Genomic DNA, 16,261 nt, shown 5'->3' with positions numbered 1-16,261 from the left:
CCTGTGTTTCAGAGTGATCCAACTGTAAATGGATTCCACTTCTTTCTTGGGTAGGAGATCAAAAGTATTTATAATGCTAAATGTCACTGTCTTCAGTAGGGCAGCTGAATGCACTGTTTTAGACAGAGGTTTACTTCTGTCTTGCACCATTCCCTGTACCTAATTCTGTGAGATAACTATAAGATAGTAATACAGACAGATTTATTATCAAGTTCATCTCTGTCTCTCCGCCACTGTACGAGGGACCTGGAACTAGAGGTCAGTTCTTTGGCTCGTATTTGTTGGGTGGCTGATCTGTCTCACAGACTCCAGGGCTGTGCATGCCATTCGCAGATCTGCATTAGGAATGAGATGTTTTCCCTTGCATCTGTTCCTGTGCTGATTTTTTTCTCAGACACATCAAGATTGCAACTCTGCTTGTGATCCTAAAGAATGACTCTAGTTATTTGGATGTTTTCTTTTTAATTACAAAGCGTAATGTGGTGATACCATTGCCAGTTGTATTATTTGATTGAAGAGATGACTAGTGTATCTTTGCTAGCAATTTCTATTTTACGATAATGAAAAAGCAGGCCTTTTATTTTGCACTTTATTTTTCCAGCACACATTTAAAGGAAAGAAAGGAAATTTGAACAGTGGTGCTGTAGTGCTGGCTTGTATCTTTATATAATGCAAGAATTTATTTTCTTTTCAATAAGATATACATTGAAATGATGAGAAAAATAGTGCCCCAGCAGTAACCCCTGGGGTGTCTTACAAGAGTTTAAGCAGAACATGCAAGTTAAATTCTAGCAGCCAATGCTGAAGTAATGGTAGGAGGCTTTGAAATCTATCCATGGCTCCCCGATGAAATTATTTTCATCCAAACAAGCTATCCCATGGCTGGAAGTGGACAGGTGCTGATGAAGGAATTACTCTCAAGATAATAGCAGGAGAGAATCATCACAGCTGCTCAGAAAATGAACATATGGTTACCAGTGGACGTATCTGCACACCACTGCAAAAACTACCATTCAGTAAAATGTGCAAGGTGGGAAGGGCAATGGAAACTAAAGTGCCTAGCTGGTACTCATGCCTAAAATACTGGGGGAGCTCTGCTGGCCTTGACCAGCAGGTAGACAGTGCATTCAATTTCCTTAGCTTCCTCCCTGAGATCTTTGTTCTAAGTACTTTCATGATATTTGATAATGGGCAGAGAACGGTTGGCTTTCTCATACGTGGTCGTCATGTGTGTACAGGGAAAAGATATGAAGGTACAATGCCTAGAGAGCAGTACTTTCAGCCATGGGATAATTTCTCCTTCACCTCAGAAGTCTGTCTTTTGGTGACATGTCAACGGGAAACCAGTTTTGCAGTAGATCAGTGATGTTCTGAAGTTCATACTAAACTTTTTCTTCATTCTGGGAATAATAACAGTGCCTAACAATGGATTTCCCTGTGTGAACTGCTTTCCTCTTGCAAATCTCTCCAGCATTTAAATGAAGATACAGTAGCCACTGTTCACATATTAATCTCCTTGATGACAAAGCCACCTCTTTGTTCTGGTGTCACTCCTAATACGAGTTACACCATGTAATTTGTACCTAGGATTTGCTTCAATCACGGTCTTACATTCCTGAGACACTGATGTAATGCAGATTGTCCAGAAAGATTGGTGTGTGCCAAAGTAACTGTTCCCAAGGTGGAGTGTACTGCATACAGCACTATAAATTATCAAATAATGAAGTTCTCCTGTTGTACTTCCAAAGCTTCATCTTAACAGGCTGATTTATGGGTGAAATTACTAGAAATATTGCCCAATAGTTGCCAAATCTCATCAGTCTTTAACCAATTCCTCATTTAAAGAACTTTAAGCTCAACCTTGCAAACTCTGGCATTGCAGACAATTATCCTAACAGATCTTCTTGATTCTAAGCCAACTCTTGAGACTTTTTGTCTTACAGCTAACACTTGATAATCTTTCTGGCAATCTGCAGTGATAGTTTGCTTAATAAAATGTGTCTGGAAAACAATGTAGTTGTTTTCCGGTGCAGTCGTCTCAAAGACCTGGATTATTATGTGACCAGCAGTGTCACTATAGCTCTAAGGTCCAGATTGGAACAGTGGAAGTGATCTGAACTTGTAGCTGGGACAAATTTGCATGGATGGTGTATAGTATGTTTGCAATCAGATTTGACCCCTAACTCACAATGTTACTAGAAGTAATGACGGAGAGTGTCAAGATTCTTCTTTTGGTACATGCCCAAGAATTCTGCTGCATCTCTGTAAGAACTCATCAGATTCATACAGTTGCTAATTGGTTCAGATTTCACTAAAGGAAAAGTAAGAGTCGGCAGTCAGGTTTCTGCTCCATGATCTCAGTGAGTTAACACAGTATGTTTCTTCTTATTCAGGAGCTGTTGAATACAGCCCTCCAAAGCCATCAGTCAGGATAAGGAATTACATGAGGAGAAAAATCTGGTGTAAGACCAAAGTAAACAGTTTCCAGAACTAATACCCTATTAATAGCTTATATTCCACTATTTACCATTGTAAAAAGTAACATAAAAGTCAGATTTCTCCTGTGGTGTTTCTCTCATGACACAGTGATGAAATGAGAGTGTATTTATGGCACTATGGAGCTTCAAGCATGGCTCCACAGCTTGCTCACCTCTAAAGCAGTGACATTTCTGGCTTTGCCAGGTCAGTGGACAGACCCAGAGTTCACTGAAGTCAGTGGCAGGCTTTCCACTGTGTTCTGTGTAACTTTGCCTTTAGTCTTTGCAAGATTCGGCTCTAGGCATTCATATCTGGAAAACAATTTAAAATATAAGTAAATAGTACCCTTGTAGATACTTTACATTACCTGAAACTTGGGCATGTTCCAAACTGGCTTCCTAACAGGGGTGTTCAGATGTGTCATAGGGCCTATTTTCCTGTGATACACTGTTATGAATCACATCTTCGCTGTGTGCTCATGTCTGGTGGTAATTCTCCATCGGGCTTATATGCAGATGCATGGGGAGCACTGGGGATGTTTGATTTCTGGAACACTCTGTTTTGACTGTAATTTGGTATCTCAGCTGATGAAAAAACAACTCCTGGAAATAACTAGAGTAAAATTCAACATCTGTTTGCTTTGATTTTATAACAGATTTCCGTATTGCATTTAAGAGCTCACCCTGGAAGTTACGATTGTTCCCAGTGAAGCCTACTCTGTACTCACAGATGGGAAGCCACTGCTTTGACCTCTCTGACCAGATATGGTTTGCAGCTCTGCTGTCCCTCTTACTGTTTTTCCTGCAGGGCTGACTATTGCTGAGATATCCTGAGTAAGAGAGAAGTAAGGAGGAAAAAGTGCAAAAAAGACTGAACTGAAGGGTCAAATAATGTGTGATTCACATAAAACCATCAGGGAAAGAGCAGCTGAGTCTAGCCCAAATCATCTGTCCATCCAGTGATCCCTCAAAACCCAAGGCCTTACTGATAGGACAACAAAGAGGCTGGACATTCTGCTTGTTCAGAGAGATAGAAACAAATCTGCAGTCTGAGATCTAAAATCCCCATCTACCTCACTCCATATCATTATGGCAAGGGAATGACTTCATCCTGAGATGCATGTGGTTGTCAGAATCCTTCTTTAAGGCTTCTCATATCAGTCCAAGAGAAGCATGGCCTTCTGACTGCACTTGTCCCTAAAATAGCTTCCCAAACGCTGCTATTAGAGGAGCCACTTGTTCAACCTATTACTCTAGCCAGCCCTGATTTCCATAAAGGCAGGGCAGAAGAGCTTCATACAGCCCTTTATAAAGCCAAGATAAAAAAAAGGCAGGGGGGAGGTGGGGGGAGATAAGAGGACATGCAGAATAAGCTCCTTAACATTTAAAAGAAAAGGGAGAGCAATAATCCAAAAGATGTGCCAAGTAATACACTGCAGTGTCAACTGGGTGGCCAATTAGAAGGAATCAAATCATGGTTGTGATGAGATTAGTGTCATTTACAGGGATCTGATTCAGAGTCCAGTGAAGCCAGTGGAAAATCTCTCCATGACTCCCAGGCCATTGAAACAGGGTCTAATGTTCCTCAGCTTTTTAGTTTAAAGGCACCACTTCCACCCCATGGAACAAGTACGTAACTCCACATGACTCTGTGGTGGGTGAAAATAAGCTACATTTCTTTCTAGCTCCTTATTATTTTTACTGTTATTCTGTTAGTGAAAAGTAGTACAATTACATCATATTGCTGATTATTGAATGAAGCATGAAGAGGCCGAGAGTTTCAGAAAGATGAAAGCTAAGAGAATTCCATAAAAATATGATGGGGTGCTGTATAAACTTCCCTACCATGTCAGATGGTCTAATTTGGCATGTGCTTCTGCTGGCAGCATTTAGAGGTGGTCACTCCTTGACAAACTTTCAGTTCTGCTGTTACATTAAATCTGAGTTGTGGAATTCCGTTTAGCAGCCCAGTACAAGGAGCCCATTAACCACTATAATCTCCAGAACATTTTCATAAAGTGCAAGTGAAAACAAATTTCTTTTTCCCCAGTTGTCCCACGAATTCCTTCTGTTTCATTTTAGCGTCATCCAAATGTTTTATGGAACAGAGTTCTCTCAGATACTGATCCCTTGAGCAGGGTTTTTCCTGTTGTTTTTGTTGTTGTTGTTGCTGTTGTTTTTAAGAGGGGACCACAAGAGTGTCTATCAGAAACTTCATTTCGCATTAAAGATATCTGGTTTGTGATGTGGAGTGTTGTTTCTGACAGTGTCAGTTTCCATCAGCTCTGTAACAGTCTTCATGCATCCCTGTCAGTACTGCAGGAGAGCCAGAGTGATTCAGAGAGTGCAAACATAATTAGGCCCAAGCACAAGCCTTAAGTTGCAATTAAGCATCACACGTGCATTTCTATCCCTCTTCTCAGGACGAAATGATTAATCATAGCCATGCAAGCCACAGCAGTGAAACTTGGCTGCCAAATCTCATTTGAAGTGTTTCCCACCCATTCCCCAGCATGGGCAGGAGTTGATTTTTTCATGGTGAGATACTGAATGATTGATGCTTCTGCCTGTCTGTGAGGTGTTCTCATCCTTCTGCCTTTTTCTTGCTGTAGGTTACATCGAAGCAGCTGTGATCCCTGCAGGTGCCCGACGGATCAGAGTGGTTGAGGACAAACCTGCTCACAGTTTTCTGGGTAAAAAGACAAAAGAAAAAGTTTTGGTTCAAACTCAGCTTTGTTCTCTGTTAAAATGACCTTTCTCTTAAATTACTTTTAAGATAACAGGTTTGTTGTTTTCTCTGAGTGGCTGTGTTGATTTCGTTCTTGATTCAGTCTTTTCTTGAATTCATGATATTCGCTTGATGTGATAAAACATGACACTGCCCAGACCCTGCGCAGCCTGAAGGACCAGAAGATGCATTTACACAGGCTGAAGGACTTTTGTGCAGCACTTGGCACTATGGTAGACATAGCTGCTAGGAGCACATTGCACTTTGTGGAGGAGTGGGAAAGAGAACAGTATGTTTTAAGAATCAAGCAGCAGAGATGCAGACAGGAAGGCTCCTAGCTCAGACTGGAGCAGAGGCAGGACAGGGCACCTGAGGTTGCCTGCACCATTTCCTGTAGCTGTGTGCAAGACCTGATTCTGCATTCTGAGGTAGACTACTTGCAGCCTTTAGTCCATTGCCTCTATTTTCTCAAGCTGACAGTAAGTTTAATCTCATGTGCTGGAAAACAAAGTCTTACCCTGAGTGAGGGCTCAGACTTGTGTATAAGGTTCCTTTAAGGCAGAGTTTATCAGTAAAGCTGTCCAGTTACTAATCATTCAGATTAAGGATTGGAAGGGTATTTGTAAAATCAGTCAGCTGTAATGTACATCTGTAAGTTTGGTCTTCTGCCTCTATCTCCAGTGTTAGTGGTGTTTCTTTCCATGTCGATAATGTGGAATAGATGAAGTGCTTTATCTCCAATCTACTTCTAGGGAAACTAAGTCACAGGTAAGCTAATGCCCTGTTACCTTGAATCCCCACAGGAAGTCTGTGTCATAACAGGGAGTTGAAAGGAGGTTGCCAAAGTACAGAAGAACACACAACACATTGAAACATCCTTTTTGCACTTGGAGCTGTATGACCATGCTTAAGTAGGGGTTTCTGCTCTCTCTTAAATTCTTTATGCCATGGAGCTATGTTTGGAATTTTCTTTTATCCTTTTCTTTTCCCACATCTCCTCCTATGTTTAGTGGAGTTTTGCATTTTATAGATACCTGCATTGTCAAACTTCAGCTCTTCTTGATTTTGATGAGCTCATTACCAAAGCTTTCCCTATCAAACAGCGTTTCAGTGCTTCCACAGCCTCATGTTCTTGTTGCAGTGGTTGGAACAGATGCTATCGCTTAGTGTGGGAAGTATTAAGTACTGTTTCTCTTGTGTATGTTCTAGTTCTCTCAAAGCGAGCTGCTTAGAGTGGAGACACTGTGAGGTTTTAGGGTAGAAAAGTATTCTGAAAGATGGAATTCCTTCCAGGGATAGATCAGTGCTGTTATTAGAAAATCTGACAGCATCGCAGAGCTTGTTGCCCTCCCATTTTACGGATGGGAAAGTTTGCTCATGGATACATTGGAGTCAGCAGCAAAGCTTGTACTAGAACCTTTTGTTTCTAAATTTCATGTATTTTGCTTATAATCCTCTCCTTTGCAGCCAAGAAATGTCAAAATCCAGTAGCAGGACATTGGAAGCTGCTAAAAACATTTACGTACTGATTGTATGTTAGGATTTCAGATCCATGCTGCTGGTTCTCTGTCATGAGATGCCATCAGAGCTGACAAAAACTGGGGAATATGCTTTTATTCACTTCAGTTCAGATTCAGAGGAAAGAAAGAGGACAAATCATGTCATTCAACTGCCCTTGGGTCAAAATATTGGCATTTGTACTACTTCTTGGTAGGAAACATATATTCCTGCTGCTAATATTTCTACTAATGCTGCAGCCAGCTTGCTGGGAGAGGATTACGCCTACACGTAAGATGTTTGACATAGCAGAGCACTGGTGGAACAATGAGTGCCAGTGTTTCATTGGGCTTTGCAAATACTCTGTCTTCTGGAAGCCAACCTTTTTGTTTGTCTTTGTGGGATTTATGCAGGTTGTCAGAGGTTTGGGCTTTGGCAGATAACTGTAACACTGAGAACCTTATGTGGAGCTAGCCCTTCGTTGTGACCACATAACCTTGACTTAAGCAGGTATTTCTCCATCAGATGGTGAAGATTAGGATTGTATATATTTGAGAGTGGGACTTGGCCCCTGTGTGCATCTCATAAAGACAGATAAAAGTTCTACATCTTAGACTAAGAATTGAATCAAATAAATGGTAATCTGATCATTTTAAAGCTTGTGAATGGTTTCTGCTCTTTGGTTCACAGTCAGAAGAACCAATCTGAGCTTTTCAGAGTTTTATCTGGAACAGTGGACACAAAGAAAAGATATGCAATGTCTTGCTAACCTCAGCTGAAGAGTAGCAGCAGGAGTATTCCAAAAAAAGATGACCAGGGAAACGAAGTTCCAGTCATTGAAATAGCCTAAGAATGAATAGTAAATCCAAGTTTGAGCATGGAAGGATTTTCTGTTTTGATTATGCTGTCAATATTGAGCCCAATCAGACCCTATTTCAACTCAGAACGGGGTACAGTGCTTTGGAATTGAGCCCAGCATAATTTGGAATCATTATTCCGTGTGCTGGGAGCAGTGCCTGAAGAATTTCCCTCCACCTACAGACAACCCACGCTGGCTGGCTTAGCTGGCTGTAATGCTTAGAAACCACCTTGGACAGGAAATGCCTCAGCAGTGTGTGTCCACAGATTGGGAAGCAAGCTGGAGGGACCTAAGGTGGAAATAAAGATCTGACAAGATGCCAGGTTTAGAAATAGATTGGTCAGTTCTTGTCTTTGAGCCAACAAGAAGTTATGGGTTGTCACTGGGGTTCCTTTTCTCTCATGCTCTTCAATGGTACAGCTTTTGAGCCAGGAAACAGCTTAGAGGTGTATGAGTGAATGCTTGCTACCACCTAAATATACCCACATTGAAGAGAAAGAGCTGTGCTCTGCAGCCCTGGTTGAGGCATGGAGTCCCAGGAGAAATACAAATATTCAGTAAGAGTAAAAGGTTGTATTCAGCACTGTGCATTGGTACTTAGGCAGAGACTTGCAATACGTAGGCTTGCAGTAGTTGTTTCTGGCAACAGCCAATGGAGAAATAGCAGTACCCTGAATTGATGGAGCTATCAATTATATATAGCTGAATTGATCCTTACTGATGGAGCACCTGCATGGAGTGAATACAAACAGCAGTGAACACACTGGCTCAGATACTCTGTGCAGTCTCCAATACAACTCCTACAATTCTCAAGAAGTACCTTTTGGGCTGTTTCCTTCTACTCAGTCATCTGGAGAACAGTGCCTGCAGCAATCAAAATCAAGCCTTTCTTAGAAGAGAGATCCACAAATATTAAACATTTTTCTTTTTTATCAGCAAGCTGTCTTCCTTTGATGAGCAAGAGCCAAAGCATAGTTTGTTATTCAAGCTCTTGTGTGCTCTTGTGAGCATGTGCCGTGGTATTTTTACTAGTCAGCCATACTGCAGTGGAGATAGTTATATCTCATCCACAGCTTTGATTTGTCGTGTTCACAGCTCCTCAAGCCCAGTGTGATGGCTGCTTTGATCAGCCTGGAAGCCAGTAGGCTTTGGCAGAGGAAAACAATCCTTTGGAATTCTGTCTGAAGTTTGCAGAAGGCACTTTGTAGATTGGAGAGCAAAGCAGGATAGAAGCAAGCTGCAGAGGGAGTTGTATTGCCATAGCATAGCAGGACATCATCAAACTCATTTCTTAGCCTGCAGAGCAAGGGTCAGTGTGTGTGCTGCTTGTTGGGGACTGACCACGGAAAGTATTGACCCTTGCTAGGAGTTGTTTGGGAGAAATCAATCTGACTTGGCTACAAATGAAAATGACAGGGATTTTAATAAAACAGATAACAGTGCTCAAGTGCCTGGAAAACATATATGTGTGCCATACTTGGAACAGCATGAAGAAGCTGAGACGGTCCCCATTCTGAAGTCATTCTTCGGTGGCCTCTCCGGGTTCTGTGGTGCCAGGCACTCATGTTTTTGAGCCAAGGTGAACAATCTTCAGGAAGTCCCTTATAGAGGAAACTAACAGAGATTTCTATTGTCTTAAACATCATTCGAGGAAGATCCTTCATGTCTTAAGGGAGTTTCCATTGTAGAATCTATATAAAAGATGTTAGAAAAGGCTAACCAGAATAAAAGGAAGGTCTTTGTAGAATGATCCAGTATTACTACTGACACTCCCCACAGTAGATTAGACCAAACTGATAACTCAGGTGCGTTGTGCATTGGACAGGAAGTCCAGTTCCTGGTCCTCTAAGCATAATAGTGAATTATATGTGGCCTATGTGCAGCTGGAAGGATTTGCTGGCTTTGGGAACTTGATCCAAAGGGATGAAAATGGGAGATTTTCCTATTGCCATTTAAAAAGGCTTTAAATCAGCTCCTCTTACCTCCTGACAATCTACTCAGTAAAATGAAAGCCAAAGTTGTATTTTTTACTGGAAGGGAATAAAATAGGCTTGAAATGCTGGAGGTTAAGAAAACACCATTTTAAAGGCTTAGCCAAAGGATACAGTTAACCTTGAACTAAGGAAGCCCAGTAACTGAAAAACACAGACTAATCTATCTGGTGTCACAGCAAATTCAATCATAGTATGCTGATTTCCACGGAGGGTATTGGGGCTTTCTCTCTGTTGCAGGATGGTCTGCCAATTTTCTCTTCCCTCAGTGCGTCACGAAGACATCTGAATAACTGTGCTTCCATTGTAACATAGATAACAGAGAAATCCCTAAATGAACTTGCACTGACAACTCACAGTAAGATTATGACCATATGGCTGGAGTTCCTTTGAGTGTTCAGAGAATATCAGTGTTGCTGATGCAGTAGATTGTTCTGGAAGGAAGGACACAATACTGCAAGTACCTTTCCTTTTTGATAATCATCTTACAGGGCTTCCTTCCTTGTCCTTACTGATGCACAGAGGCATTTCTTCTGACATGTCTAGCAAGTTGGTCTATATGTCTAAATTTATGATGCCGTCCATTTTTCTAAGATTAAATTGTGAGATTTGAGAATAATGTGTAAAATGACTTAAGTGTTATTTTTCAATATATAAGATACACCAGTCATGTTTATTTTATGTATATGTGTGTGTGCTTAATGTGTAACCTTTTGACTAATAATAAGATTATTCCAGTAAGACTTACAGCTCTAAGTAATTTTCTTGAATTATGCTGTCTGTTTCCAATCTGTATTCTGCTTAGCGTGGGTAAGGAAAATGGCTCAGTAAGTTTTGCACTTTCCTAGCCACTCCTGCTTGGCAGTTCTTGCTTGTTAACACAGGACTCTAGTGCGTTAGTCATACTTTTAAAACCAGATTGAAACTTCACTGAAAATTAAAGAAAGGCATCTCACTTGTGCAAACTTTCCTTTGCCAAGGACTGCGCATGCAACCCAATTCAATGACACGCCATGAATGTGTGTGTTTTTCAGGCAAACTCCTGAAACGATCAAATAGTGGAAGAGTTGTGCGATTTAGTTCCAAATTAGTGCTTTTTTTTCTAAGGTTGGGGTAATTACCCTTATTTAATTTTCCTTTGTAAACTGCTGCTGCACACTCTTTCCCCCCCTCAGTTTTGAAGATGGATAACTTTGCTTCTTTGGGAAGCAGAAACTGAAGATTTTAAGTAGTAAAACCTTGGCACTACCAGTTTATATGACATTATTATTACCTAATGGCAATATTAATGTATTTAGAAATGCCTTCTTCAACTGACATACAGAATATATTCAAATTAGTAACCACACCATTTGTCGGCTAACAATATACTTAATTTTTTTTTAAGCTAGTGTGTCTTACAAAGTCACTGCATCTTGCACTTAGATGGGCTGAGAAAGAAGCACAGTCCTCAGTCAGTGTAGTCAGTCAATGGGCTATATTGTAATTATCAATTTGCTTTCATTTCATTCCCTGATATCTGATTCTTTCCAGCTTTAAAAGATTCCAGTAAGAGATCCATTAACAGCGACTGGAAAATTGAGCTTCCTGGTGAGTTTCAGATCGCAGGCACTACTGTCCGATACGTGCGAAGGGGGCTGTGGGAGAAAATCTCTGCCAAAGGACCAACTAAAATACCACTGCACTTGATGGTAACTTTATATCCTTTGTTTGTGTTTCTTAAGTGATGCAACCTAAAGGGTTTATATCCTCACTGAAAGTGAAATTTTGACTGTTTCCTCGTTAGAGTTTCTTAGAGATATGCTGTAGTGCTTCTCCTTGAATTCTTTTGCAGTATTGGAAGGTCTAGAGAAACCCAGTTCACTACTAAAAAATAACTGGAGCTTGGCTGTGGAAGAACATACAGTGTCCCAGTACACTCATGTCTGGTACAGAACATTCTTGTAACGTGTCAGACAATGTGACAGATCCACTCTACAGAACATAGGTTTACAAGAGTCTTCCTTACTTCATGGACGCACCCAGACACAGATATTTAGCAAGTTTCCATCTTAGCTGATGCCAAAGCATATTCATTCAAGGCCAGGCTGGGGGGGACTTTGAGTAACCTGGTCTGGATGGAGGTGTCCCTGCCTATAGCAGGGGGTTGGAACTGGATGATCATAAAGGTCCCTTCCGACCCAAACCCTTCCATGATTCTGTAATATTCTGTATTTTCAAACATGTTGTTGCTCTAACAGAAAAGATGTACGTTTTACATACAGAGGTGATAAGTGTGAGTTTGTAATGATGTTGCACACAAAAATGTTCCTTCTTTTCTTATTTTTTTATACTATGTGTTTTAAGCTGTTTTTGAAAGTTTTACTGATGTCCTTCTGTTAACCTCACCTTTTATAAACACTCTTATAGCTGCTGTATGAGAACATGAGTCAGAAGTCCACAGGGGTGAGAAGAACAGGAGTGTAGTCCCAGTCCTGTTACTAGTGGGTGATGGTGTGGTTTGTGGGCCAGCTCCTTAAAGTTTCTATCTATAACATAGCTGTAATAATGCCTTTCTCACATATGCTGCTAGCTGGAAGTTTGCATAAGGCTTCTCAGTTTCAAGAGAGAGGTTTGCATACAAACCGTGTATTTTAATGTTTGCATTGTTTCCAGTGGTTTGTTATCCAATTACATTTTTCTGTGTACTGTTTCTTTCTGTCATTCGTTCAGTGCGTGCTGACTTCAAATGCTGCTAAACATCAGAAATCTCTTCCTATCTTCCTGGATTTTTTTTTTTTTAATTACTAGCATTCATCACAAAACATCTCACAGCCCAGTTTAAAAAAATGTACTTGCAAGATCTTCCTAACCTCCTGTAAGAAAAACGTACTGTTTGTGAAGATGCTGTGCAGGATTTCTTTGCCAGCTCTAGGAATTTTCCAGAGCACTGCTTCGTTGAGGCATATTGCAGTAAAACCTTGTACTGGCTTTTTTCAAACTTCAGCATCGGTCTATTTTTAAAGAAATAGTTTCCCCTTTACTAAGGAATAAGTAAACAACATAGGAAATTAGTGATCAAGAGGTTCTCTGTATCATTTTCAGGTGCAGACTTGCATTTTCAGCAGATATGAGCAGAGGAAGCTTTCCTTCTTCATCTTTCCTCCTGAAATGATTAAAAAGGAGGAAAGCAAAAGTTACCAGGCCATTAAAAAAAAAAACATGGCCTAAAATCACTGCCAGTCATAAACAAAGCACGTGTAAAGCTTCAGATCAGATATTAATCTTTTCCTTAGTATAGGGTAGTGGGTTTCATTCTTTCAACACAAGAGTGGCAGGATGGTTACCACTTACCTCTAAATAGAAAACTGTTGTTCAAACAGTGGTGGAATACACTGGCCTGACAAAGAGCCAGAAGCTTCAGTCAATCCATTGTGACCTGCATTTGAAACCAATTATACACACATACACACACACCAATTATATGTGGCTACAAAATTGCATTAAATTGATTTCATATGGGCCTTTAGATTCACTAGTCTTGCTCCCATATTGAGATAATAAGGATTTCTTTTTAGGGGCTGGTTTTTAATACTTAAGGCATTTCTCCAAGTGCATTGCTTAAGTATATTTCTTGGAGAAATTAATGTTTGTGTAGCTAGGCTTGTGCTAGATCTCTTTTTGGCAATAGAGGACAACCAGACACTCCCAAAGCATAAAGATGCTTTAGACAAGGCCAATTGATCAATTCTGTAAAACAAGCTGTTTGTATCTCATGCACTAAAAGATAGCCAGAGCAGAACTTGAGTTCTCTGCTGCTGGACTGCCTGATAGTTTGGTTTGTGGAGAAGATAAAAGTGCATTCACCTGGCTTCTACCTTGGCATTCAGTTCTGGTGGTAAGGATCCCTCCATAGCTGAGGCAAAACTGTACATTTGTTCCCCACCTCTTCTTGAAGGTAGTTTTTGTAGTGGAGTTTTGCATTGCGCAGAGCAGCTCACAAGTGCTGAGTTTGGATTGTCCCACAGCATTCACTTGCACAGACCTCCAGGACATCAGTGCCTGCAAACAGGACCCCTTATTTCAGCCTGTGTGCTGTTGAGGGTTGTCACTGTTGTTGAATAGAACTTCTGACAGCTTCAGTGAAATTATTAGTAAAGTAGGAGGGATTTCTGCCATTCTTAATGGGAAGCAAAGATTGTTGGGATCAAATAGCATTTGTAAATTTGCTTTTTTTTTAATTGGCCAGCTGCTCTGTTCACTTATGACAGCAGTACTTAAAATATCTTCTTCAGTAAGATTCAGCTCCAATTTTGGCAGGTGCCAAAAGTCAGCAGAATGCACCTCTCTAATGCTACCGAGATTGTGAGATAATTATTATAGGCTAATCTGAAGCCACTGCATCAGTATCCAGTAGTACTTCTATCGTATTTGTGTCAGTGTGATAATTCAGATTTTGTGGGCCTCATACCGCTTTTTGGGTGTCTTCAAGTGACTTCTGACTTAAGCCAGTGGAAATGGGAGCCAAATGAAGTTCAATAGAAGTTAAATCAGAACAGGACCAGACCTGTCATTTGCCTGTGGAGAAAAGTTAAGCGTTTTTCTCTGTTCCTCTGCAGTTTTTAATAGTGATTTTCAGAGTAATAATACTAGAGACATACATCATAAGTGACTCCATGGGAAGTAATCAGCTTGCTGCTGAAAGCAGGTTTCATCTCCTTCCAGCAATATGCAGGGGTACGAAAATATATATGCTGCCAGCAGCTGTATGATATGGTTCTTTCTTGCCATCCTCAGGCTTCTGAGACAATAAAATCCTGCTCCTACAGCTTGTCAGCAGGAATAGTCTCCTTCAATTTAAGTGCCACATTGCCCCGGGGCATGTGATCTTTTCAGTGTTCGTTTTCTTTTGCTTTGAGAAGGATCCAGTTGTGCTTTCAGAAGTGTTAATAAACTCTTCTGCCTTCAAACTGTGAACTGCTGCAGCCCCACTCAAATGCAACAATAAATACTGCAGCTATAGAATTGGAGCCACAGAATGGTTGATGTTGGAAGAGATCTCTGGAGATTATTTTGTCCAATCCCCACTTTTCAGGCAGGATAGGATAGAGCAGGCTGCAATAACCTGTAAACTGTACCACATTCATCTAGAACTTTCCCATTCTCTACTAAATTTCCCAACCAGAAGCCTGAGTCTGTTCATGAGACTTGGAGACAACCTGGTTTCTGGAAAACAAAGGCAGGACAGGTCTGATGAGTGACTTTTTAACTCCAGACACTCATTTAAATAGCTGTATTTATATGAAATATAAATAGTTATAGTTTATATGAATATATATAATAGTTCATGAGACTAGTTTATATGTAGTAGTTTATATGAAATATAAACAGCTATATGGAAACTGTTGCTTTAGTGCTTCCTGTTGTCTTACTATTTCTCTCCAGGTGGTGGCTTGCTGATCTTTGAGTCTCATATGAAAGTAATAATTTTGAACCAAATTCCAGGTTTGGACATTAAATATAAATCATGAGCAGTTCGTGCATCTCAGAGATGCCCCATATTGGCAACACTACTGAAATTTCAGGTTCATATAGATAAAGATTTGGTTGCCTTTCATGAAGTACTTACATGACAGAAGTATTGACCTGAGGCAGCATTTCTAGCATTATGGTCCCCGCATTCTGGTGACTTTCCCAGCTCACAGTGTTGTAACAGTCTTTCTTTTCCTGCTGAACCAGGTGCTGTTATTTCATGACCAGAATTACGGAATTCATTATGAATACACAATTCCTGTAAACTATACTACTGAAAACAGAAGTGAGCCAGAAAAGCAACAGGATTCATTGTACATCTGGACGCACAGCGGATGGGAAGGGTGTAGTGTGCAGTGTGGAGGAGGTAAGGCCATAAGGAAGCTTGGTGGTACTTACGCAGTGTTTGCAGACATCAACCAAGAGTGAGGTTCCTGCAGAAGGCGGTGTTGCCAAAGCATGAAGGAAACTGGCCATGGTAATGTATATTACCATAATGAGTTCAAATGAGAGCTCGTTTTCACCAGCTCTCCCAGCTCTCATCCCCATCCCCACAGTTAATTTTCACCCAGCATTTTGGCAGGGACACTGCTTTGTCGGCTTGCTACTCCAGGCTGGAACTGCACCTGGGTTAGTGCTCCATGGATGGCTTAAGGCACTGTGTGCAGCCTCATATCTCAAATCTCTGTCACATTCTTGGAGTAGAGTTTTCACAGGTGTTCAGGCATGTTCACTTAAAGACACTTCCTTCCCCAAGGATGAGACAGGGACAGTACTGCTGTGACAACACCTGGAGATTGTCTTAGGTCCTCTTAATGTGCAGTGGACTTTCTGGGGGTACAATTGTACGTTGCATATCACACTTTTCAGATGATTCCTGAAAGAGTTTTGCTGAAACCCTGGGGGAGCTTGACGCCTGTGAGGCCAGAGACTGGTTTGTTAGGCACTGTCCATTGAATTTTCAGTGCTGGAAGAAGTAGTTTTTTCCCAGAAGAAAATGGACTTTTTTTTTCCCAGAAGAAAATGGATTTTTTTCCATGCTCTCTGGCCAGTTTTTCTTTACAAGTAGACTGAGTTATTTATTCGATTTATTTATTTATTCTATTTATTCTTCACACAGGAAGAGAGCGCTCGTCTTCACATTTGCAAGTTCACTGCCCTGAAATCATGAATTTCTTTCTGTAGATAAAACTTATTT

At 40.7% G+C, this 16,261-nt stretch overlaps 1 protein-coding gene across 3 annotated transcripts in view; it reads left to right on the top strand.

Moving 5' to 3' along the window:
- ADAMTS17 (ADAM metallopeptidase with thrombospondin type 1 motif 17) overlaps positions 1-16,261 on the top strand; it is a 165,291-nt gene that overhangs the window by 110,634 nt on the left and 38,396 nt on the right. For all 3 annotated transcript variants that reach the window (XM_042876110.1, XM_042876109.1, XM_042876111.1), the window contains 3 exons: positions 5,090-5,170; positions 11,086-11,243; positions 15,271-15,430. In XM_042876110.1, the coding sequence (XP_042732044.1) occupies positions 5,090-5,170; positions 11,086-11,243; positions 15,271-15,430 (399 nt within the window). The remainder of the gene's footprint in view (positions 1-5,089; positions 5,171-11,085; positions 11,244-15,270; positions 15,431-16,261) is intronic.

Source organism: Lagopus leucura, unplaced genomic scaffold (genome assembly GCF_019238085.1).
Source record: "Lagopus leucura isolate 7727_CA_CO unplaced genomic scaffold, USGS_WTPT01 Super-Scaffold_100015, whole genome shotgun sequence".
Taxonomy (NCBI): domain Eukaryota; kingdom Metazoa; phylum Chordata; class Aves; order Galliformes; family Phasianidae; genus Lagopus; species Lagopus leucura.
The sequence above is the reverse complement of the archived record's forward strand: the minus strand, read 5'-3'. Positions and strand labels throughout refer to the sequence as shown.